The sequence below is a fragment of the Schistocerca piceifrons genome, chromosome 9 (assembly GCF_021461385.2).
Source record: "Schistocerca piceifrons isolate TAMUIC-IGC-003096 chromosome 9, iqSchPice1.1, whole genome shotgun sequence".
Lineage (NCBI taxonomy): Eukaryota > Metazoa > Arthropoda > Insecta > Orthoptera > Acrididae > Schistocerca > Schistocerca piceifrons.
In genome coordinates, this window is record NC_060146.1 from 218,381,822 (window position 1) to 218,408,707 (window position 26,886).

General features: G+C 40.7%; 1 protein-coding gene across 2 annotated transcripts in view; it reads left to right on the forward strand.

The window, feature by feature from the left end:
- The window catches only part of LOC124717172 (mitochondrial 2-oxodicarboxylate carrier-like), an 89,417-nt gene extending 67,264 nt beyond the window's left edge, over positions 1-22,153 (forward strand). For both annotated transcript variants that reach the window (XM_047243945.1, XM_047243944.1), the window contains exons 7-8: positions 3,368-3,549; positions 21,798-22,153. In XM_047243945.1, coding sequence (XP_047099901.1) covers positions 3,368-3,549; positions 21,798-21,918 — 303 coding nt within the window. In that variant the 3' untranslated portion in view covers positions 21,919-22,153. The remainder of the gene's footprint in view (positions 1-3,367; positions 3,550-21,797) is intronic.
- Positions 22,154-26,886: the final 4,733 nt, after the last annotated feature.

Below are 26,886 nucleotides of genomic sequence, written 5' to 3' on the forward strand. Positions count from 1 at the left end.
TATACACTTTATATAGATTATTTTTATTCTATTGGAATTTGGAACAAGACTGTCATCAGGGATCCTAAACTGACAACAACCACATCCAAATTGCCATAATGTTTGTGCCAAGCAACTGTCAGTATTATTCTGGCAGGGGGTAAGACTTGAGAAATATAACTATGTAAATGTGTGGTAACTTGTTAAAACCACTATTTAGAACTAACAGCTCTTTCTAGCTTTAGTAGAGGTCAACTGTACTGAATCCTTGCAGTCTGGTGTTCTGTGATGTACACTGATACAATTCTCATCTTGGAAAAGAAGCACATGTAATAATAGTAGGAGGTGCAGGTAACATTTTGGACTGTAACCTCAATTAGACATCAGGCACATTGCTGAGAATGCTGTGCACTAGTGTGTGGAGCGTGCCACTCTTTGAGAGATATGGTAAACCCTGGAAGAAGGGTGGTGGTGGGGGGATTACATAGTACTCAAATAAAAAGGTATGAAACATTGCAACAACCAAATCAGTTGAAATTTACATATGCCTCTTTGGGAAAATGTAGTGAGACATCTAGGGGGACAAATGTAGTGCCTGCCATGGTTGTGCACACACACAGGCTCGTGACTTTGGTGAGAAGCAGGCGGTTGTATTCTGTCCATCTGGTCCATCTGATGCGGCAGTGCGTGTGAGGACATTGTGGTGTTCACATTGCAAAATTCAGCAATTGAGGAGCAGTGAGGCAATATCAGATTTATCACTGTGAAAGGGGTTAAACCAGCTGACATTCATCGCAGGATGTCATATTTGCAGTCAGTGATAATCTTTAGTGGCCATTTTCTTGAAGGTAAGGAGTGTTTGAGTGACAGGCCAGGCAAATACGGTAATCACGGCCAAACTCATCGACAAGGTGAACAACTCGAGGAGAAGTGATTGGCCTCTCTTGATGCGAATGGTGATTGTGATGATGGGGAACAGTGTGGACGATCGTGCGTGCGTGCCAGGTTGGGTTACCGGAAGGTGTGTGCACAGTAGGTTCCGAAGAAGTGCAACAGACCGCAAGAGGAGCTCCATATGCAGCACTGGAACACCTGTTCCGCTGTCGTGAGGACCGCGCTTTCCTGGAGTAGATAGTTGCCAGTGACAAGAGCTGTTGCCATCACTTCGAGCCTTAGAGAAATCGGGACAGTATGCAGTCAAAGCATATGTCGTCACTTCCTACTAAAAAATTCAAAGCTGTGCCCTAACCAGGCAGGTGATGCTCACAGTCTTCTGTGACGTCAAAGGTCCGGTACTCATTGAATTCTTCGAGCTCAGGAAGAGCTGTTAACAGTGGCGTGTACTGTGAGACACTCCATAGCCTATGCGAGTCCGTTGAGGCCACAAGGCCTAGGCTGCTCGCAGAGGGAGTGATCCTGTTCCACGATAACACGTGTCCACACGTCTCCGAGGTCACACAAAGTGTAATGGCCAATGTTGAGTGGGAGCACTTGAGCATCCATCCTACAGCCCAGATGTGGTTTGCAGAGTACAGATGTACAGGGTGACAATCATTGAACAATATGAAAACAGAACATAAATTAGTTACAAATTGTGGCATGCACACATGTTATTAACACGTAAACGTCTCTACAGATTTTCGGATTTTGGTTACGACACATTCGATACACCTGCCACCATTGGTGACGATGTGGCGCAGACGAATAACAAAATTGTGCACTACCCGCCGAAGTGTCGGAACATCAGTGCTGTCGATGACCTCCTGAATGACTGTTTTCAGTTCAGCAATGGTTTTGGGGCTATTTCTGTACACATTGGTTTTGATATAGCCCCACAAAAGGAAGTCGCAAGTGTTCAGATCCAGAGAGTGTGGTGGTGAATCGAGGCCCATGCCAGTGGCCTCTGGGTACCTCTGAGCCAGGATGCAGTCCCGAAAGTGCTCCTCCAGGACATCACACACTCTCCTGCTTCAGTGGGGTCGGGCTCCATCTTGCGTGAACCACATCTTGTCAAAATCGAGGTCACTTTGGGTAATGGCGATGAAATCATCTTCCAAAACCTTCACATACCGTTCGCTAGTCACTGCGCCATCAAAGAATATCACACCAATTATTCTGTGACCGGCCACTGTACACCACACCGTCACCCACTGAGGGTGAAGAGACTTCTCGATTGCGAAATGTGGATTCTCAGTCCCCCAAGAGCACCAATTTTGATTATTGACAAACCTGTCCAAATTAAAATGGACTTTGTCGCTAAACTAAACCGTATAGTGCGTACTAATTCCCATCGTGCCCCACAGCCTACCATGCAGTTTGACATCCTGATGCAAACTATTCAGAAGTTATGACAATTTTATTTCATATAGTTCAATGATTGTCAACCTGTAGATGAAGATGCAGACGTGTCATCCTGCGCCTTTCACATGCTTCCATATGTTTGGTCCACTAAAAGAACATCTTGAAGGAAAGTACTTTGACTCAGACAATGAACTGAAAGACACAATGGAGAACTGACTCCCATCACAGCCGCAGAAATTCTGGGAACAGGGAATCCTTCAGCTGTTGAATCAGTGTGTGATAGTTGTGTTTCGGCCTCTGGATATTACTTTTGAATAAAGGCTTCAATTATATCCACAGTGTTGTTTCGTACCTTTTCTTTTTTAACACCCCTCATAAATTGACTCGTATACAATGCAACTGAGTGTTGGGCACTGCATTGGCCACACCTGTGTGTAAACATACCTCTTCCCTGAGTGATTTTCCAAGCTCTGCATCATATCACTCAAAGAGCGCATTCTCAGCATTGTGCTTGATGTCATCCTCTGTTGTCTAATCAGGCTTGTGGTCCAAGTTGTTACCTGGACCTCCCTCTGTTGTTACATGAGCTTCTTTTACAAGATGAGAGCTGTGACAGTGCAGAGCACAGAGCACCAGAACGTGACAATTCAATACAATTTATCTCTACTGAAGGTTCTACATAATGGTTTTAAGCAACAGAGTTCACCAAACCTTTTTAGAGTAAATTCATCTGAAAGAGGGAGCTGCAGAATAAGTATAGTTACAGTTGAAACAGCTACTATGACAACAAAACCAAGGACATTTCAGAAAGAGCTCCTCATACCCAATGAGAAGGATGGTGGAATTTTGGCAGACTTGTGTGTATATCAGAGCATCACATGGAAAACACTGAAACTGAACATAAAATAAACATTTTATTTTAAATATTGTTTCCTTTTACAGTCTAAACTCTCGTAGAACATCCCTGACACACAATAACTACATTATAATTACTATTTATGGACTCAGGTGTGTGTCATGTGAAAAACACATTATAATGAAAACATACTTGATGTATGTATTTAATGTAAGTTACTCTCTGCTGCAGGATGAAACGCTGTACCTGTTCCACATAATGGGCATTGGCTTTGCAGCTGGTACGCTGGCATCCATAGCCAGTAATCCATTTGATGTTGCAAAGACTCGAATACAGGGCCCTCAGCCAGAACCCGGTGTCAGAAAATACCGGTCCCCCCTTGCTACTGTGGCAACCATTTACAGAGAAGAGAGGTTTGTCTTACAAACTATTTTATTTATTCAGAGTAAGTACAAATTGTGCAGTTTTGAGGCTATATTTTCCCTAAAGCTGGACGTAAGTTTAAGGAAGGTTCCCCATGTGCAATGTTTCATGCATCCAACATGTATGATCTTCACAAAGAAACTCCAAATAGATTAATGCCTGAGGTAATGTGTTTTTTGAATGTTGTATAAGTGTAGGGATGCATATACAAAATGTTTAAAAGAGTATTCCGTGTTTTGAGAGGAGGTAGTATGGATCAAAACAGGAGAAAAGTCCAGTAAACGTGGGCTCTGAAATGCGTACTGTGAGAACTATGAGTACTTGCTCACCTTCGCTACTGTGGAAAACATATCTTCTACTGCAATCTATTTGCTATTATGAGCGACCTACGGAATGCTGTAAACAAATGAGAACATATTGTTACGTTACTATGAAAGGGCAGAGGTTCTGATGTAACCTACTACCTTCTATTTGCCAGATCACAACAGAAGATCATGTGTGCCTTTTTCTGTGTGGAATAATGGGCTTCCATTATACTGGTAAGTGCAAAACTAAAACTGTAATGCGAAATTAAACGATGGAAACTCCAGATTGGGATATCGACAGTATAAGTAAAAGATAGATTACTACTCACTATAAAGATGACATGTTGAGTTGCAGCCAGGCACAATGAAAAGACAATTACACATTAGCTTCCATCAGAAAAGGAAATGCAGCCACATTCATTCACATAAGTAAGCACATCTCGTGCACACGTGACCGCCATTCCAGTCCAAGCTGCTGCCTCAATGTGTGATCCATATGGTGAGTAGCCATCTGCCTACTTTCTTTATACTGTAATGTAAAAGCATTTCACAAACTTACCAAAACACATACTGGTTCCATTACAGCTAATGTATGTGCTTCATTTAATGAGACTGTGAATTTGGTTAACAGCAGTAACACTAAGAGATGTTTACTGCATGCTGTATCCTCATTTGTTTACTGCATTCCATAGGTTGTTTGTAATCCTCTATAAACAAATAGTTGATAATAGGTGATAACAAGTTTCGAATCACAACTCCGTCTGTATGCTTGTAGAACTGGTCATTGAATAAACAGTAAGTGGAAGTCAATATGTGCCAAAATAGGTTCATTAATTCAGCACTAAACCTAACCTCAATCAGCCATAACAAATCAGATAGACGAACACGAGTGAAGAGAGAAATCACATCAAAATTTACAATAATATCAGTCAGTCAAACACATTTCATCTAATTGATGTAAGAAATCTGCCAGATTCTTAATGTGGTGCTCACATGGACCTACTATAGGGCTCAGCAGAGTAGCAAGGTGTTTTACTACACAGAATAGCAGGGTGTTTTGTTCCACAGTGTGTCAGAGTACCAATGTTACTCCACAAGGAACGTGCTTCACTTTGTCTTATTGTGAGTAACATTGGTACTCTGACATATTGTGTAGCAACATCCTTGCCTTGGGTCCCTTCCAGTGCTCACCTCTTCTGTCACTTTCTATTTTGCATACATCTGCTTTATTAATTTTCTAATCTTTCCTGTCTGTACCATTGTCTTTAAAATTCTCCGCTGTATCACCGGTTGACTCTACTGAACGCCCTCTTCCAGTCAATAAAACAATTACACACCTCTGTGTTCATTTCTATCATTCTTTCCCCAATCACTGTCAGGGAGCCTGTAGCATCTCCTTTTCCTTTACCCTTTCTTAACCTGTACTGGTCTTCCACAGTATGTTCTTCAGTTTTCTTTCGATCCTCCTCAAAAGGACTTTCATTACAGCCATCGCAATCTTAAGTAGATCTTGGGGCCAGATTCATGTCCATAAATTCTGCTTACTACATCAGTGAATCTGGGGAGCTCTTGACTTGTTTTCTCCAGTTCCCATCTTTCCCTCTTCACCTTCCAGAACCAGTTTCTGTTATCTGCCTGTGCAACGTATGATTTTTTCGCATAATCCATCCAAACTTACTTCTCTTCTGTACATACTGTATTGTTCACATATTTATTTAACAGCTCTTGTTTGCTTGTTTTCCATACTTCTCTATTCATTAAAGATTTCACTGTTCTGTGCATTTCTTCCAGCTTGCCTTTGTTTTCCAATTGTTCTAATTCTTCTCATTGGCGTCCCCACCTATTCCTCTCTAGCCTGGCCAGTTGACCTTCTTTGTTCATAGTTCAGTTTTCCCTACTGTCTCGTCCCTTCTCCCAAACCATCAGTTTTCAGTTTCCAACTCATCCATTTTATCCAATATATTTTCAGTCATCCACACTTTCTTATTCCTTGTTCTTTTCACTTCTCTGTTTTCTGTTCGTGTTCCTTCCAACATTGTATTTCTAATGGTATCCCACACTTCAGTGACTTCTGTACTTTGCCTTATATGTTGTGATTTATTTTTGATGTAGTTACAGCACTCTTTCTTATGGTAGGCACCGTCTGGATCCTTCCTACTGACACCAGCTTTTCCCCTTCCTTTCTCCCACCCCAACATGACACAGCCTTCTGTTTTACCACCGCATCCACGAGTCCTTTTCCCTTTCTCTACTTCTCCCTTTTCTGTTGCCCCCAACCTCCAGCTGGACCTAGCAGCTATATTCCGCCCCCACCATGCCCCTGCAAGCTTCAACAAGCAGCACTTCACCTTCCCCCCACTCCACTCTGCTATCCCCCCTCCTTCCCTGCTTGCCCCATGCTGCCTCTGAACCCCCACCAAGCACAGTTACAACTTAGTCTGGCCACAGCAGCCATAGACAGTGGTCATGCATGTCAGAGTTGTGCTTGTGTGAATGTGTATTGTTTTCTACTTCAGAAGACAGCCTTTTGGCTGGAAGCTAAAATGTATAGCAGTCTTTTCATTGTGCCTGTCTGCGACTAAACATCTCCTCTATATGGCAATTAGTAATCTAACCTTTTCGTGATATTATTTTTATTCCATCCTCGCCTTTCCATTGTTAATGCCCTTCTGTCATTCTCGTCTCTCACTTAGCTTCTCTTCCCTTATTTTGTTTAGCAGATTAAATCTTCCCCTACTCTGTATGCTCCCATGATACTGTGTGTAGTATGCAGTGACACTTGTAACAGATTTTTTACTGGAACATTTCCATTCCTTTCTGTATCGTTTCACTCGGGGTCAGGTAACACTGTGAACTGAGATTCCAAAATTACATCATTTGTGGTACATCAGGTATGGAAAAAAACACTGGAATTAATTAATTACAACTTATGGTCAGTTTATTTACTCACAGCACCTACCATGGTGATGTCCTGACAATCCTCCTAACCCAATAAAAGTTTGCCTGCTGTTTTCTTTGTAATATAGAATGCTCATATTCTATTACAGTATTCATACCTGCCACACATTACTACAGTGTTCAGCAATATGTATAGTGTAGACTGTATTCAACCAGAAACACTGTGTGATTGCCCTGTCAGCTTTCGATTCCCACTATTTATAGATAAGCCCCTTGGCAGGAATTAACAACTTCTTTGTTTTGTTTAATTACATATAATTGCTAATTTGAATAATAAAACAAAATATAAATTGAATAATATAAATTCAATCAAACTTAATTTTAAGACTAATAATTCCAAGTACAAAATAATTTGTATAATGGTATTTCTCTAGAGAACAAGATATAACTTTGTTGACAGTGTAGCTTCATCTGCAGCGTTCCCTGAATTTCAGTTCAAATTTAGGGTATTTATCTTAAGATACGAGTTATTGGAAATGTAAAACCACCATTGTGCTTGGAAAATTTCGGGCTGTAATGTTTGCGACACGTATTTCAGAAATATGGCTCAGTATAAGAATTAGTGGTGCCCAAAATTTAAATTATCTAACAAATAGCTATTCAAATATAACATTTTAGGAGGCACTTAATACACTCTCAGAATTTACGAAAATTGGCTACAAAGAAACTGGCTAGGTATTAATTTTTGATTTCCAGATTTACAGAATCTTATCTCCTGAGCTAATGGGTTTACTGCAAAACTAATTGCACCACAGTATTCAGGTCCAATATCTTTTGACTGTAATGATAAGAATCTAAACTAGTTCAATAGTTGTATATTGTCTCAGATGTACAGACATTTTGCCATCATCAGAAGTGTGTGTAGTCCAGAAAGGCAGCTAATGCACTTAGTTTGGCAAGGGCCACTTGTGTAAGAGCAGATCCCTGCATAATGCTGGCCTATGCGATGTTCGCGGTGGCTCGTGCAGCGTTTCTGTTTCAGTTCTCGGGCACATTGTCAAGCTTACAGATCTTCTTCCCTTGAGTGCTTTGAATAGCTACAAATGTAGTGTGCAGAGCTTCAAGTGACAATGTAGAATATCTGGAAAAAGCCAGATACTATAGAAAAACCTTTGATCATCCATGCCGTCCTTCTCTGTATATATTCAGTATCTGCTGTCAGTGCCATTTGTTATGAGTCCCACACACTTGAGCAGTATTCTCGGATAGGTTGCACAACTATTTGGTAATAATACCTTTGTAGAGTATTTGCATTTTCCTGATAATCTACCAACGAAATGAATTCTGCCCGTTGCTGTGCCTACAACTGAACTAAGTGACCATTCAATTTCATATCCATACAAAGTGTTACAGCCAGGTATTCGCACGTGTTGACCAATTCCACTATGACTCATTTGACATTATGGTCATAGGCTACTACACCTTTCTGTTTTTTGAAGTTCAAAGTGTACATTTCTGAACATGTAAAGCAGGTCACTAGTCCATGAACCACTGTGAAATAATATCAAGATCCGATTTAAATATTTGTAGAAATGTTTTTCAGCCAATACTTCATTATAGATAACTTCATCATCTGCAAAATATCAAAGGTTACTATTAATATTGTCTGAAAGGTTATAAACATACCACATGAACAGCTAGGGTCACAACATACTTCCCTAAGGCACACCTGAACTTACAACTATCAGATATTCATAATTAAAGTGCAGAAATTCACAGAGGTCCAGTGTGGGCTGTGATTGTCACATGGCAGAAAAACTCGGTACATAAGCTGACGTGTGAATGCAGACCCAATTTATGTGAGAAAAAAATTGATTCCAGTTTTTGCCAGCAGGTGCAAATGTGATGCTGTACGCTGTTTCTATGACATCCACACTGTCATTTGACAAGTTGAGTGAATAGTAGGGCTATCGATAACAGAGACCGTGTGCTGTCAGTGAAACTGTTTTACGTGAACAACAGCAATTACTGTGCTGCATTGAGAGATTATCACCGACTGAAGGGCTTGAGGAGAGGCCAGATATCACTAAACGGAAAAAAGAAGATGATAATGAAATTTGAAAACACGTTTGAGCTTTGTGTGACACCTGTAAGAGGGAGTCTACTATCCAGGTGGAAGTTATTGACGAGGTAACTGACCATGCAGCATGTTCCCCGGTTAGTGCTAGTTCTTGTACAGTGTCATGAGAATTGTCCACACCATAGTCCCAACATGCAGAAAGTTTTGCACTCTGTTTTACACTGTTACCAGCACAAGATCTAGGCTATACTGGTACCAAAACAAGAACTAGGCAGTGCAATAACTGAAAACTCATGATCTACAGCAATGTTCTGATGTTCTGAATTTGCTCTTCAGTGTCTGGCACAGATCCAAGTTGAAGACATGTGGCCATGCAATATTCTATGGAGTGACAAAGCACATTTTACACTTAAGTGTGCAGTGAATATGCAGAAGTGCCAAATTTTGATACTTTTAAACCACATGTTGTACACGAAGAGCCATTGCACGTGCCGTATCTTTTTGTATGATGTAGATTCACAAACGTTTTTATTCTCGGTGTGTTCTTCTTTGAAGAGAGAGCACCAAGAGGGCTTGTCAAGATATCTCCACGTTATCGTGGCCTACTTGTGCAGCGTGGGGCAACACCTCGTGTCGATTTTCCAGTGAAAGATCTGCTTAATGCAACCTTCTACGAATGTGTTATCTCCAGAGGTTTTCCAGATGCATGGCCTGCAAGATCACCTGATCTGATGCCCTGAAACTTATGGATCTGGGGCTATCTAAAGAACGTGTTTACCAGGTACCCATTCAGTCTCTACCTGACCTGAAGTTCATTATACAGGAATATGTTGCTTAGATTCCACCAGAACTGCTGCAAGCAACTGTTGATCATGTCGTTTTATGGATCAGCATCTTGTTGATGTCTCTGGTGCTCATACAGAACAAGTTGTGAGACAGCAGTTAATAAAATCAACATTATGCCTTTCTCACATGTTTAACGTTCTCTGCCCATGTTCTGTTCTTAACCTATTACACATGGAAACATTTCTGTACATCTTTCTTGCATTCACTGTGCCAGATTTGAACTATTCCCCCCCCCCCCCCCCCCCCACTCGAAAAGTTGGTTGTGTATTAATGCATTAGAATATCTACCAAGTGTCACTGCCATATGATAATTACAATCCACACTGAAACTCTGTGAGTTGCTGCACTTAAATTATAACAACCTTGTACAGTTATTGATGACTCTCCAGCTGAAATAAGATGTTGCATTGTTCGTACCAATACCAAGAAATCCTCAGCCCAGTCACAAATTTCAGTTGATGTTCCATATGATCATATTTTTGGTAACAAGCATGAGTGTGGTACTGAGTCAAATGCTTTTCAGAAATTAAGTTACTTGCCTTGATAGCCAAGCGCATTAAAGCACTGCTTCCAGGACACAGGAGGGTGAGCCTGATCCACATCAAATCTCCTTGTGAATTAACAATGAAGGCTGGTGAACTGACCAGCCTGGCTGTAGTTTTTAGGCTGTTTCTGACATTGCAGTAGGTGAACAGTTGGCACGTACCCATGTCCCGCTCCAGATACACGTTGTGGAAACATTGGGATAATGTTCTCATGCTTTCATATGAGATTAACTCCAGACACAGACAGGTGGGGTACACAGAATCCATCCATGGAGGAGTGGGGGGTGGGGTGAATAAGGAGAATTCATACACGCAGATACGTTTTATTCATCATCTCTCTGTCTATAGCCATGTGGTTTGTTTTACACCTATTATGCAGTTGTCTCGGTTTCTTTAGAAGTAGATTTCGAGTGACTGTATACCATGGTGGTCATTTCCTTCACGAGCTGTTCTCCTAGATCCATATCTATCAAGTACCTGGTCAGCTGTTCTTTTAAACTTTCCCCACTGTTATTCCATGTGCTCCTCTCCAGGATGTCCCGCGAAACACACATTATCTCAGCTTTTTTCGGCTCTGGTGGGCATGATGGCTAGCGAGATCTTACTAAATCAATTGCCGCATCCCAAGCTCCTTTTAAATTCAAACCACCATCTCGGTTACTTGGTTTTCCAACATTTTTATTTCAACAGACTTCTTAACCGTGCCACCCCAGAAACGTGACATTTGCACCACAACATTGGTCTTGTTGTATTTATTTCATGATTATATTTGAGGCAGTGCTTAGCGGCAGCTGATTTGTTTGGTTGTTTTGTCAGTTTGTGTTGCTGATATTTTTTACATTCCCCTTGACTGTTCTGATAGTGTGCTCCACTTACGGCGTGCCACATTTGCATGCAGTGCACCTGGCTTTCGGGGACCAAGATCATCTTTAACAGTGCAAAGAGCACTTTTTGAATTTGTTAACGTCAGTAAAATACACTGGATGCCATGTTTTTGTAGGAGTCCAGCAGTCTTTCCAGATATTGTACCAACAGAAGGTAGGTAGTGATTCTTGGCTTCTCTCTGTCATGCTTTCTAGCACTTTTTCGAGCATTATTCATTTTGATTGCAACACCCACTCAGTATTTCGATCAGAGTACCCATTGTTGTGGAACACTATACGTAGGTGTCCTAATTGCTCGGTGAGGCTCTCTTCTAATTGCTCGGTGAGGCTCTCTTTCTCTGAAAGTGTGTTGCACCAAATTTGTTTGTGGTGGCTGACGATGGCTCAAGGTATGAAGTTGAAAAAGAGGGCCAGCAATATTTTCTTCGCATACACTGAGACCTAGGGATCCTATCCCAGAATACTGCTTAAGTGTGTGGAACTCATAACAAAAGGCAGTGACAGCAGATATTGAATACATACAGAGGAGGATAGCATGGATGATCTCAAGGTGTGCTGCGTGCTGATGAGATGCTGACCTCATGTCTCCATTCCTCGAGCTAACACAATCCTTAAGAACGATATTCCATGCCAAATATTCGGGACCATGGAGCTTGTACACCTTCAGACAAGGAGAACCTCACTGAAAAATATCAACAGCTCTGAAAGAAGAGCTATTCCATTTGACCAGTTAAATGGCTGATGCTGCCAAAATCAACTACTGAGGAAGAGACTATAATTGAGAAAGAAAGACAAAACCAAGAATCACTTATTTACCTTACATTGGCCCAGTCTGCAGATACATCAGTAGACTCAATGGGAACTTGGCACCTATTTATTTCACTCTCTTCAACAGAGATAAAAAGTCTTCTTTGCAACATTACAACACTCTAGTTATCAAAATTCAGGTGGGTACCACATTCCTTGTCAATATGAAATGACTTATGTGGTGCACTGTTAGAACAATTGGGATGGTATGCAAAGATCACACACATAACGACACACTCTGCTAACTCAGTCAAGCAAATCAGCTGTCGCTGTGCAAGGCCTCAAGTACAGTCATGAAATTGAAATATGATGGGGTGAGTACTGTGGTGTAAATGCCATGTTTCTGGGGCAGTATAATTAAGCAGTCTATTGAAATTAAGATGTTAATATATCAACAGAAATAATCAGTTTTTGAAAACATAATTGGATTGTAAAAAATCTACTCACCAAGCAGTAGCAGAATGCACACATAAAATGTATGCAAGTTTCAGAGCCAGTGGCTCCTCATTCTGGCAGTAGGGTTGAAGGGAGAGAAATGGGGCGAAGGAAAAGGAGTGGTGAAATTTGGGAAAATAGTAGAGTTTGAAAAAGTTGCCCTGAAGTGTGGTTCAGGGGAGACTTACCAGATGGGTTGAGGAGGAATCTTTCAGTCCTTTACCTTCACCACTCTTCCTTCAACTTCATCCCTTCTTCTAGAAGGAGAAGCCACTGACTCTGAAAGCTTGCATACTGTTATTCCTTTTGTATGTCTGTTCTCTTGCCACCACTTGGTGAGTAGATTTTTTACCTATCCAATAATGAAATACACATTTTGGAAGACCTGATGAGCCAGGTTAGAGGTTTCAGTTTAAAAAAGGGGCTTGGGGTCTGGCACTCGAGTAATTAAGATTTTGCTGGGTGTCATATTCACCAGAGTTGGGAAATGGAGGGAAAGTGCATTTCACAGAATGTCAGTGTGGCCTATGAAAACAAATGAGCAAAAAGGGAAAAGAGGCATTGGGAGTCAAATTCAGCTATAAGTAGTAGGTTGAGACTGACAGTAGGTCATAGTGTGATTGGAGTTCAGGCAGCAAGTACACACAACAGCACAACTTGCACCACCTGAAGGAGACAAATGGGTCGGCCGTCAAAGTCTTGTGTAGAAAATTGGAATCGACAACTAGACTGAACAACCTGAAGCACACCACTAATTGATCACAATGTGAAAACCTGAGTCCTCAAATATCATCTTACTGTGTCTTTTGCGGATACTGTCATCAGTGGTTTACAAACAGTATAGTCCAGAAGGAACATATGTTGAAACATTTGCAACAGCTGATGACCCTGACACATGCAGCTACCTGTATCACAAACGAGATCCATGGATTTCTATGTGTCGTGCTTCACTTGCTTACTTGTGCTTTTGAAAATATAATGTAACTGTATAGATAAAAAATCTGCTAAGCAAGTGGTGGCAATAGAATACAAGTATAAAAAAGTTATTACATATGCAAGGTCTTGGAGCCAGTGGCACCTTCTTCTGGCAGTAGGGTTGAAGGGGAAAGAAGAGGGATGAAGGAAAAGGACTTGACAGGTTTAGGAAAAGTTGTAGAGGCTGGCAAAGTTACCCAGAATCCTGGATCAGGGGAGACTTACTGGAAGGGATGACAAGGAAAACGTTTTGTAATTTTGTATTTCGTATTTTTCATGTTACATAAATATGAGTTCTAGCTTTTCACAATAGCATTCGTACTCTCTTTAATGGTTTCTATTTTGGAGTGCCAATGAGTGCAGAATTACTAGCAAAACCACAAAAAACAAAGAACTACCATCTACAGACACATACAGAGACATACTAAGTAATTACAGTGTGTATTCTCATCTTTCTATTGATGGTATAGCAAAAATTAATATTTGTATTTGTGCAGCAATCTTTAATGGAAAGTTTTATTCAGAGCTGCATATGATAAAATAGAAAGATGTGGCAAATTAGTGTACATGGTTAGAAAGCAGTATTTGAAATAAAAAAAAAGCTATGTAATATATTGCCTTTCTGTTGTTTTCTCAGTTTGTTTAAGTGTCCTCAAATTCAGGATGTATTCCTGCTTTACCTGGTGGAATCCAGATTCCTGGTTATTCAAGCATAAATTTTAGAAATAAAATATAACAGAGCCTTGTGGAATTTTATTATTTACATAATTTCTTGTTTTCACAACAACTTACTGGATTAAGTAGTAAAGCACTTCAACGCTTCAAATAACAGAACAGCACAGCATTTCTAGAATTGAACCACACCACATTACAGAACTGTGTTGAGTTACACTAAAAACGCAAGACTAACAAAAGTGACGAGTGATGCTTAACTCTCAGGGCGGATCTATTTATATCTAGATATCAATCTGTGCGTCCAAAGGTAAAAGTTATATGCAATTAATATTTCATAAAATTTACATTAGAAGTGCTTTTCAAATTGTAATACAAAAATTATGGAAATAACAACAACAACAACGATAACAACATCAACAACAATAATAATGACATCTTGGACATTCAGGAATCCAGCCTGATGTTCACGTCGTTCTCACATGATATTTCAACAATGTGCCCCACTATCTTCTTCAGGTGCTACCTGAGACTGGTCCTTGTGTCGATCAAGTCCAGTATTTATGCCTGGAACGAGCTGGGTGTTCCCTAATTGGTCTGCGCCGAGTCGAGTGTTCCATTCTCCAAGTGCTCAGAACACTGGTCCACAGAGCACAAACTCTGTCAGATCCTAATAATTTGGCCACAGAAATTGAACACTTACGATCTGTGTTCAACAGGGATGGGTACTCCTCTGGGGATATCCAGAAGGCACTTCAACCTGCCAATCAGCCAAAGGATACAGAAGAAGAACCAGAAGAGGCAAAGAAGATAGCATACCTGCCATATGCCGGACCTATCTCTGCCAAAATTAGCAGGATTCTCCAGAAGTATGACATCAAGAGCATATTTTGCCCACCCACCAAAATTGGGGCTGTGCTGGGGAATCTAAAAGATGACCTGGGGCTACGCAAGCCAGGTATTTACAACATGCTGTGCCAGTGTGGGATGTTATACATTAGCCAGACCACCAGAACTGTGGACATCAGGTGTAAAGAACACCAGAGACATACCAGACTCAGACATGCAACTAAATCAGCCATAGCAGAGCATTGTCTGGAACTTGGTCATTCAATGGATTACAATGACACCAAGATTGTGACAAAGACATCAAGATTTTGGGACAGTGTCTTTAAAGAAGCCATTGAGATTAATGTCACAGACAACCTAATCAACTGTGACTCAGGATACCAAATCAGCACTGCCTGGAATCCAGTACTTGAGTTTGTGAAAACTCAACGCAGGACACTCTGGGATTCTACAAGAAATAGAAGTGAAGGCAGAGAGAACAGCCGTGAGACAAGGTGTCAGACATTAGAGACCAGGTTTGACACACACAAGATCATGAACTCGACTTCAGAAGACGGCCGGGCTGGGCGCAGATGGCGGTTGCAACACCGGCGACCAGAGAGGGCCAACGTAGCCACGTCTGGCGGGTGCGGACCGATTATGGAGCGCCCAGCAAGAAACAGAAGTGGAAATCATAGTAACAGTCGTGAGACAGAGTACCTAACACCTCAGATCGGGTCTGACACATCTCAGATGATGACCACAACCATTGAGGACAGCCAAAACGGGCACAGACGGCAGTCGGAACGTCTGCGACTGGAGGGGTCCATTGAAGCCGAGTCTGGCAGGCACAGACCACAGACAGAACACTCGACTCGGTGTGGACCAATAAGGGAATGCCCAGCTCCTTCCAGGCATAAATACTGGACTCGATCGACCCAAGGACGAGTCTCAGGTAGCACCTGAAGAAGACAGCGAGGCAGGCTGTTCAAATATCGTGCGAGAATGATGCGAACATCCGGCTGGATTCCCGAATATCCAAGATGTCAACAGATTGCCGGGAAAGCATAAAAAATAACAATAATAATATTAATAATAATTTCAGATGTTTTTCAGGATTAAAACAAAACATGTTCGACATAACTTCACTGGTTAGATTTTCTTTTTGAAAAAAATTCTTGTTACATGTTTTTACATTTGTACATAAGTAAAATAATACTCTATACCTTATTAAACCATTATTATGATTTTTGAACGATGTCCATGTATCGAGTAGTACATTTATTTGGGTGTATCGAAAAGTACATCGAAGAAAAATGTCATTGACTAGTTCCTTACAAGTGAAAATATAAAAAGAGGACCATTGTCCAATCCAGATGCTGGCAGCAATGTCTCAGTTTAGCATTGATAGTGCAGGGCTCAGTGTGTGGTGGGCTGCATATGGAACACTATGGGGCACTTTCATTGAGCACTAACTGGTGCACAGTTAGGGAGGTGCTTCAGTGCAAGAGCAAAAACCAAAAAATAAAAAAAGAATGCTTCTAGAAATTAACTGCAAGGGTGCAAGTCAACGCTAAGTTCTGTAACCTCTCTCCTGAGATCATTTGTGTTTAGAACAATAAATTCGTAAATGAACTGTGAAGTGGGAAAATCTTGATGTGAGTAGAATTTTTTATCCAACAGACAGAATTTTGTTATATTTGAGAGTCGGTCAGTAAATAAGGACTCCAATTTTTTTCTCAGAACTTATTTCTTTTTAACACCTTGAGGACCAGCAGCTTAGACACATTCTTGGTCCAGTGGACCAGCCATTTTTAGTGTTTTTTTGAAATGTTACTGGCACATTTCTATTTAAGGTATCTTGAAACAGAAAACATATTTTGAAAGAAGTCTTTATGGTTTATTTTAAATGTTTATTTTAATTATATTGGCTGATGACAAAATTAATAACAACAAACATAAAATTTATGGTTTCACTTTCACAAAAAAATGTGGTTTTATTTTTATTTTTTTTATTTTTTAGTTTTGTGTAAATTCACAGCAATTAGTTTCAGTGTGGAAGAGTTTGAAGCACTCTGGCACGCCGAGTGGTACATTGCAGTCTGGACACCACCAGCTGGTTTCCTTCCTACCTGGTTTACCACTATATAGTTTTTTTGTTTTCTCAGAACAAACTCACACTCAAGTTGGACACTCCTTCATCTCAGGGGCTGGAATATTTCTGCAAAATGGTGTCCTAGAAGTCTGTTGCTGTGACTTTCACTAGGAACATTGTCTAGTGCCAAATTTATACCTTTGTGAATCAGTCCTTCACCAATTTGTTGTAGAAAAGTGGAAAAATAGCAGCGCTTTCTTTGAGCAGGAGTCCTGGTTTCCTGGTATAAGACAAATGCATTTGTTGCAGCCATTATAAGCATGTGAAGAACAATTCCTTCCACCACATCATCTGTTTCCTCCTAAATGCATAGTAAGAAATCATGTGATCACTCCTATCGACCCCCGTTTTGTAAATATTATAGTCAAGAATGGCAGTTGGTTTTGATTTTACTTTTATACCTTCAGAGACGAATGGAAAAACTGGTAGAAGCCGACCTCGGCGAAGATCAGTTTGGAATCCGCAGAAATGTTGCAACACGTGAGGCAATACTGAGCCTACGACTTATCTTAGAAAATAGATTAAGGAAAGGCAAACCTACATTTCTAGCATTTGTAGACTTAGAGAAAGCTTTTGACAGTGTTGACTGGAATACTCTCTTTCAAATTCTAAAGGTAGCAGGGGTAAAATACAGGGAGCGAAAGGCTATTTACAATTTGTACAGAAACCAGATGGCAGTTATAAGAGTCGAGGGGTATGAAAGGGAAGCAGTGGTTGGGAAGGGAGTGAGACAGGGTTGTAGCCTCTCCCCGATGTTATTCAATCTGTATATTGAGCAAGCAATAAAGGAAACAAAAGAAAAATTTGGGTAGGTATTAAAGTCCATGGAGCAGAAATAAAAACGTTGAGGTTCGCCGATGACATTGTAATTCTGTCAGAGACAGCAAAGGACTTGGAAGACCAGTTGAACGGAATGGACAGTGTCTTGAAAGGAGGATATAAGATGAACATCAACAAAAGCAAAACGAGGATAATGGAATGTAGTCGAATTAAGATGGGTGATGCTGAGGGAATTAGATTAGGAAATGAGACACTTAAAGTAGTAAAGGAGTTTTGCTATTTGGGGACCAAAATAACTGATGATGGTCGAAGTAAAGAGGATATAAAATGTAGACTGGCAATTGCAAGGAAAGCGTTTCTGAAGAAGAGAAATTTGTTAACATCAAGAATAGATTTAAGTGTCAGGAAGCCGTTTCTGAAAGTATTTGTATGGAGCGTAGCCATGTATGGAAGTGAAACATGGACGATAGCTAGTTTGGACAAGAAGAGAATAGAAGATTTCGAAATGTGGTGCTACAGAAGAATGCTGAAGATTAGATGGGTAGATCACATAACTAATAAGGAAGTATTGAATAGGATTGGGGAGAAGAGGAGTTTGTGGCACAACTTGACCAGAAGAAGGGATCGGTTGGTAGGACATGTTCTGAGGCATCAAGGGATCGGAAATTTAGCATTGGAGGGCAGCGTGGAGGGTAAAAATCGTAGAGGGAGACCAAGAGATGAATACACTAAACAGATTCAGAAGGATGTAGGTTGCAATAAGTACTGAGAGATGAAGCAGCTTGCACAGGATAGAGTAGCATGGAGAGCTGCATCAAACCAGTCTCAGGACTGAAGACAACAACAACAACAACAACAACAACCACCTTCCTTTCTATGAACATATGTGTCAGAGCTGGTCATTTTGTGCACAGTGAACAGGCATGGTACATCTCTTGTGTCTTTCCACTTCAGGCAGAGCAGATGATTCCTCCTCATTGACACAGACTCATACCTTTTCAGTTTTTTGGAAACAATTTCGTTTGGTAGTTCTTTCCATTTAGTCATGCATGAACCTATAGCTTTCATTTTATGTTGTCACAGAAAATCAAATACTGCTGGTGAACTACAAAATGTGTTCATGTAAACAGTGTGGCCTTTTCCCAGGTAATCTGCTAGCAACCTCTCCAATAATGTTATTATAGAGTTGTCTTGAGTTCCTTTTTCAAGCATATACATCCAATCTAATAACTTAACCAGTTTTGGAATCACACACAATAAACATCTTGATTCCATACTTGTCAGGTTTATTTTTTATGTAAACCCTAAATACCACTCTTCCACAAAAACCACACATGCCTTCATCAATAATGAGGTTTTCTGATGGGTAAAATGATTTTTGTGATTCTAATAAGAAATGATCCAGGATTGGCCTGATTTTACGCCTGGGGTCATGCTGAGGTTGACTTTTTGGAACGTATTTTGCATTGTCATTCAAATGCAGGTTTGATAATATTGCATTGAATCTATTTCTGGCCATAACAGAACCAGGGAAAGGGGTTAAAATAACATTGTTGGTAGACCAGTAATTTGTCAGTTTTGCTTTTTTTCACAAGACACATGTATAAATATGCCAAAAAACTAATACATTTCGTGCAGCTTTACTCCCACCCACAAATTACAAAAACTGTGAGGCTTTACCCTGGAAACTGCTTTGAGTTTGTCATAAACAGACTTTGCATATCTGTTTGTTTCGGATTTTGAGTGTTTCATTATGGAATCGGGGAAAAAGATCGAAAACACATTGAGAGGAGTGGAATTCTCATGAACAGCTGCCATTACTCTGTTTTTCTCTACAAATTGTGGCACTGTACCCTGATTGTCACAAATTTACAGCCTAATTCGGCACCAGTGGGTTTTTCCGGCAAAATTCGTTGCCTCTTTGTTGGAGGTACAGACAGCTCTGTTGCAGCCAACGTCTGTGTTGCAGAGGACGTACTTTGGTCAGTTAACACTGACTGCACAGATGCAGGCTCATCAGATTCCTCTGCAAGATAGACGAGATGAACAGAAATAAATTTTCTGCTAACTGAAGCAACTCGAGCAATGTAAGTTGTAATAATAACACTGAAGAAAAGCTGCACTAGACAGCTCCTTACCTGTATCTGGATCCTCTTCATTCTCTTCACATTCAGACAATTTCCACTGAGAACCAGAATCATCCAATTCTTCTTCTAAGGCTTCTAAAATTTCTATCCCACTCAGAAAACGTGACATATTTGAGAGAGAAATTAACAAGAAATGGCAAACAGTAACAAGAACATTTGAAACTCACATCTACACCAATGCACAATGGCGCAGCGTGTCATGGATGTTGCTGTGCGTGTCTTGCCGCTTCTTTTGACGTAGTTCTAAAACCGGAACACAGAGGGGAGCAGCAGTCGAGGGACATATAGGAAGGTGTTCCACGAAGCACTACCACAGTAGCTGGCCTGCTCCCGGACGGCTAATAGGCTGTGAGTGGTGTGCAACAGCCGCCCGACCTATGCTCGGGCACAGTCGCCCAAGTGTCAGTAGTTACAATTAGGAGAAAATATCAGTCAACATTTCTTTTACATGTGCTATTTTTGTACATGGTCTCCATCACATTCTATGGCCTTATGCCTGTGTTTTTAATAGCATGAATATCCTGTTGGTAATAGCTCTTCTCCTGTGCTGTTAGCCACATTTTCACTGCACAACTTATGATCTCATCATCTTCAAAATGTGTCTTACATAGTTAATACTTCAGTGGCTCAAACAGATGGAAGTCCAAGAACACCAGCTCTGAGCTCTAGGTTGGATGACAAGTGATATCCAACCCAGTTTGTCGATGTCTTCCCACGACATGAATTTTGTGTGTGGAAGTGCATTGTTGTGTGGAGGAAGATTTCTTTTGGATTCTTGTCAGACCTAAAACATTGGAAACAGTTCTTGAGTTTGTTCAGTATTCACATTTCTTCTTCTTCTTCTTCTTCTTCGCCTTGTCCCATATATCTACAGGGTCACGTCTGGGATGGAGTCTGTGCACCCATCTGTGGGCATCATCCTGAGTCTCATGTTCAATGTTTACACATTGTTTATCTGAGGTATTACATGGGTACCAGCCCAGTATTCAGTCATTACATATGCCTCTGAAGTACTGTTTGATCCTTTTGCTGACACATAGATGAGAATGACTCCTTCACAGCCAGAAGACTGTCATCACGACTTTGCCAGCAGAGGGAGCAGCCTTAATTTCTTTCTTTCTTTTTCTTTGCGATTTTGGGTGATGCCACTCGAGTGACTGTCCTTTTGTTCCCATTCCATCCAGTCTGTATCATCTGCAATGATCTATGACAGAAGGGCCCCTCCATCAGCCTCAAATTGCCCCAACAGTTCAGATGAAATGGCTTTTCTTTGAAAATTGTAGATTGTTATGAGTGTTCATTGAAGCTATCTTGAGGATGCCTTTGAATATCCAAGAGTGTCAATCATAGTAGACTCACTTCCAATGCTCATTGGTACCTGTAGAGCCAACTTCAATTGTGATATGACGGTCTACACAAATAATGGCATCTGTGTGATTTGCCTTGTGGGGAACAGCTGTTGTTACAGGATGTCTTGAACGTGGCCAGCTGTGAAGCTCAGTTTCTGTCCAGCAGTACTCTTGTTAATTGCATCATTATCAAACACTGCACACAATTGTTTATAGATGTTCAACACAGTTTCTTTTTCTACAACCAAGAATTTAATTACAGCACATTCCTTGTAACTCATGTGTTGATACCATTTTGGTGTTTCACTACAGCTCTGTCATCTGTTGGAATTGTTTGAAACTTCACACACAAGCAGAAAAGACATAGAATTTGAAGCACCTAAAGGGACGTTCCCCATATATATTAACAGCTTGGGAAAAGAAAAAAGGAAAAAAAGACTTTATTTATTGAAAAAACTCATAAAAATTAGAAATACAAAATTTTGTAAATTATCTTCTTGTATGTAACCAAGCATTTTTTTCCCCCTTACAGATTGCGAGCTCTTTTCAAAGGTCTGCTTCCGAGACTTCTGCGAAGAGGTGTTGGAAGTGCCCTAATGGTGGCTGTTTATGACTACACGTATCGGTACCTTACCAATGGATTCTCAGAGTAGTTCTGTTGGTGATATAATCACAGTTTTTGTCTAGTTTCTCTAGTCCAGTCAGCAATGGAGTGTGTGCATCAACAGAATTGCATGGGAGCATACGGGTCTTTTTCCTGGGATTTTAAACACTAGTATTATAGAGGAGCCATTAAGCTGAGCAAGTGATGTGTTAACAGGTTGTGAAACTTATGTGCCTTGATCACTGTTAACGCTTTGGGAGCTGAATGAAAATATTGGCAATTGCTTTGTGGATTTTTTTTTTAACACTGAAAAGATTTTAACATTTCCTACAACGTGTGTAGAATATCATTGGTGCTAACTCATGTTTGTGTGCAAAGTCTTCCAAGGTAACGGAGTTGTAACCGTCTTGGCCATTTGGTAGTTTTGAGCACAGAAATGTATTTCAAATGTTCAGATATGCTATTTTTGTATGTGAAATTTGATATTAAAATAACTTATGTCTTCATATTTTATATTAATTGTTTTTCTTTGTGAACTGTCAGTCTCAGTGTCACACCTATTGGACAGACTGATTTTTTGTTGTTGTTGGTTTAAGTGACTGACAGTCATGTCCACGAGCAGTCAGCATGCTCGGTGACAGAAAACTTAACATTCTTCCCAGATCAGAAAAAGAGGAGGTGGTAAATGACTGAATATAGAAATACAGAAGTTAGTGACGGAAATTTTGATAGGATAGTGCTGTACCAATAATTTGATGTCAAAAGGTGTTTGGCCAGCTACAAGCTGTTCCATTTCTCTTGACCACCCTGAATAACTTTTTGTCCAGAAGCAAAATAAAAAATGTATCAAGCAAATGTTGTTTAGCTACGAGGGGGCCATCGACCAGCACAGTCAGCTTTCTTGTAGCTAACAATGTAGGAAAAGATAGACTGCTACTTACCATAAAAATGACACGAAGTTGCAGATGGGCACAGTTAAAAGACTCTTACACAAAACTTTTGGCCACAGCCTTCATCAGCAAAAGAGAAACATACACCATTCAGACGAGAATGGGGAGGAGATAATAGGACATAGGGGTGGAAACTGTTGGGTGGAGGATGTGGGGACAGTGTGTCACCCTAGGTTGAGGCCAGGGTAATCACGGGAGCAGAAAATGTATCGTAATGATAACTCTGATCTGCACAGTTCAGAAAAGCTGGTGGTGGATGGGAGGTTCCAGATGGCTCAGGTAGTGAAGCAGCCACTGGAATCGAGCATGTAATTTTCAGCAGCATGTTGTTCCACCAGGTGGTCTAATTTGGTCTCGGCCACAGTTTGGTGATGGCTGTTCATTCTGGTGGACAGCTGGTTGGTAGTCATACCGTATAAAAAGCTGTGCAATGATTACAGCAGAGGTGGTAAATGACCTGGCTGCTTTCACAGGTGGCAGGGCCTCTGATGCGGTAGGGTAAATCTGTGAGAGGACTGGTGTAGAAAGGGTTTGGAGGGGGAGATTTGGGCAGGTCTGGCACCTGGATCTTCCACAGGGACACGATCCTTGTTTGTGGTAAGGAGTTGGAATTGGGAGTGACTTAGTAATGAACTAGGATGTTTGGAGGTTGGGTGGAAAGGATCTTTGGTAGAATGTTTCTCTTTTCAGGGTGAAGGATGTGGTTCAGTTGTTCCAGTGTGTTGTGTTACTGGGTGATGAAGGGGGCACTCCTTTGGATCTGATTCTTGGTGATGGTGGGGGGATTGGGGGTGCGAGGGGAAATGGCCTGGGAGATCTGTTTGTGGACTAGGTCTGGGGCATAGTGTCTGTGAAGCCGTTTTCGAGATGTGGAAGGCGTATCTGCAGTGGCGAGAACTCCCTGTTCTGTATGCTGAGGGTCTCTCTCTGCCAGAGTTGGTGGTGTGCTTGCTAGTGTGTGTGAATGGCGTGTGTTTCTCTTTTGCTGATGAAGGCTGCAGTCAAAAGCTTTGTGTAAGTGTCTTTTAATTGTGCTTCTCTGCAACTTCACATGTCATCTACACGGTAAATAGCAGTCTGTCTTTTCCTGCATACCTGGAAAATTAACTTTGACTCTCAAGTACTGGCATACACCGCAGGTACGCGGGGTAACTTAACTCTTCCACTTGCTGGAGCTGACAGTAAGCAAATTGAAACACACAAAAAAATGCACCCTGATCATCCAGTCAACCATCTTTAGTTAAGGAGTGTGTGAGTACAGTGTTCACTAATGAAGAGAAAGTAGAAACACTGCTCATCTATGGAGAATGTAAGTTAGCAGAACAGTAAGTAGAATAATGACTATGAAGTTTTTCATGACAGATTTCATGCATAAAAATTTCTCAGTTCACTTGTTGTGTCAAATTCAGATAAAATTCCAAGCTTTCTGTAATATATTCCTAAAACTGACTGTCACGAACTGACAAGGTTCTTTTATACCCACAGAATGGCACCTGTTTGGCTGGATTACGTCACGATTACGTACATAGGTGGTGCCCTCTATGTCCGCGAATTTTGCTTGTGCTCTCTATCTAGCAGCAGCATCCATCTCTTCAGGTGAGAAGTATTCCTCTGAGTTTTTTCCTTGTCAAGTGCACATTTCCGTGCATTGCTTCTGCTTCTCTGATCACGAGTCCCAATAATTCCATGTGTTGGCAGAGGGCACAGCCTGTTAAATACGCACAAGATTTTGTTTGAACATACGAGAATAATTGCTCACAAATCAAACTATTGGGACCCTATGATTGGAGAAGCAGTTGAAACTAGACTTTGTGAAAACAACTTCAATAGAGACACCAGTTATGCCCTTAGCAATGCATGGAAGCTTGCACTTGATAAGGAAAAAACACAGAGGAATACTCACAATTCACCACCTGATGCGATGGGTGTTTCTGCAAGCAACGCTAGGTATAGAGTGCGAGCAAATTCTACAGATGTAGTGGGGCGCCACCTCTGTATGTGCCATCGTAGTTAATCCGGCCAATCAGATGTTCTTCTGTGGGTGTAAAAGAGGGAATCTTGCCATTTCACGACAGCCAGTTTTAGTCGCTGATGAAGGTGATAGAGGATATCATTGAAAGCTTGGAATTTTATCCAAATTTGATGTGGCTAATGATCTGAGAAATTTTTATGCAGTAAGTGCTATAATTATTTCTTATTGACACTATAGGTATTTAGGACAGCACTACAGCTTTCAAGTACTAGCAGTCCTTGATTCAAAGCTGCATCTTCATTACTTTTCTTCTGTTGTTGAAGGTGGGCATAACGCTACTCAGGCAGAGGATTTCTCGCCTTGTGATGCTTCAGGAAAGAGGAAGTTTTGACATGAGGCAAAGCAGTCATCGTTAAACTCTCACAGATGAATCCGCCAAAGTTACTCCACTACATTTGTAATAATGTGATGTTTGTGTGAAAAATGCACTGTGATAGCAAGTGAATTCCCAAGTCAGAAATATAGGCTGCTACTTAGAAAAGACTTATTGCTGCTGTTATCTTCATAACAAACATAGTTACCAGAAAGGCAGTAATGCTGGTTAATGTCTACTCATTATAGAATATTAATTGCTTGATACATTTTTTTTTATTTTATTTTGCTTCTGGGCAAAAGTTATTTGTGGTGATGAAGATAAATGGGACGTACTACACACCAAGGTAGAAACAACAAAGTCACTTAAGTGTCGAAGGGGGCAGTGTTATTGGTTCACCATTGCAGTACACATGTGGTACCAGCTGTGCGGGTCTGTACTGGATACAGCTACACATTCTGTATTCTTGCACACTGTTGAATTTGGTAACATAATAGGCCAACTACTTTTCTGACTGGTTCACACATTCGGCAGTGTAAAATTACCATGTTGCAAAGAGAAACACAGGACATAATGAAAACAAACTACAATTACATTGCTGTCCTCACCTCCAATTGAATCACTTGCTTATTGTAACTTTCAAATAAGAATGTTGTCTCTTTCTAGAGTTTTAAACATTGTTTTCACGTGGTGGGTTGAACAAAGGCTTCCATCCAGTACCCATATTGACAGGTTTCACATTTTAATTACGCAAGAATTAATGTTAACAGGTTCCCAACAAATCCTGTCAGGACATTTCCATTAGCAATGGAGGAAACATAATTACAGAGAAGTGAGTATGAGATTTGTGGATGAAGTGGAAATAGCCTGAGAGACATGCTGGAGGAGCAAGTGTGAACGACACAACAATTCGAATATGTTATCACTATAAACAAAGTTATCAGTGTTTCTCAATTTTCAGTTCTGCAAATACTTAATACAGAGTCATCTTCATGTCCTTGCTCAACCCATATTACATAAAACATTACCAGAGTATGCTGGCTTATTATTGGCACTATATTTGTGTTTGAAGGATGACCACATATGTAACTTCAGGGTGACGATTCTCCTAGAAAACCCGGAATTCTCAGGGAATTACATTTTATCTGGAAAAATCAGGGAATTTTGTAAAATCTCTGTTAATCCTGTGTTTTAACCTAGCATTGAGATTCAGTTTTATAAAACACAAATTTTAAAATACTTAATATTTCAAAGTGTGGTATATAAATTATCAATGTTGAAAACTGTGGTTAAAACACAGTTCATGCTTGGTATATAGCTCAAGTGACAGGAGAGAAAAGTCAGTATTGCTGTATGTCTTCCCCCTCCCCCTCACCATTAATTTATCAGGAGCTTCTTGACACCATCGTCCTCCTGAAACCAGGAATTCTCCGCTAATTTTTTTTTAACTCTCATTTGTGATATATACATTGCTGTAACCACCCACATGGAATGACTTTCCATGTAATGTGGAGGTAGCAGTGCTCCTTCCTTCCAGGGCTAACAAGGAGAGGTGATATAGGTTTCGATCTCAGGTATCACATGCTGCAGCGATACACCCTAGTGGACCATCATTTGCGAGTAATCGATGGAAAAAAGTTTCGGAATTTTACATGACATTCGGTAGTGTTAAGAGGAAAATTTTGTAAACATGTTGTGGGCTGTAATGGAAAGGGTAAGGCC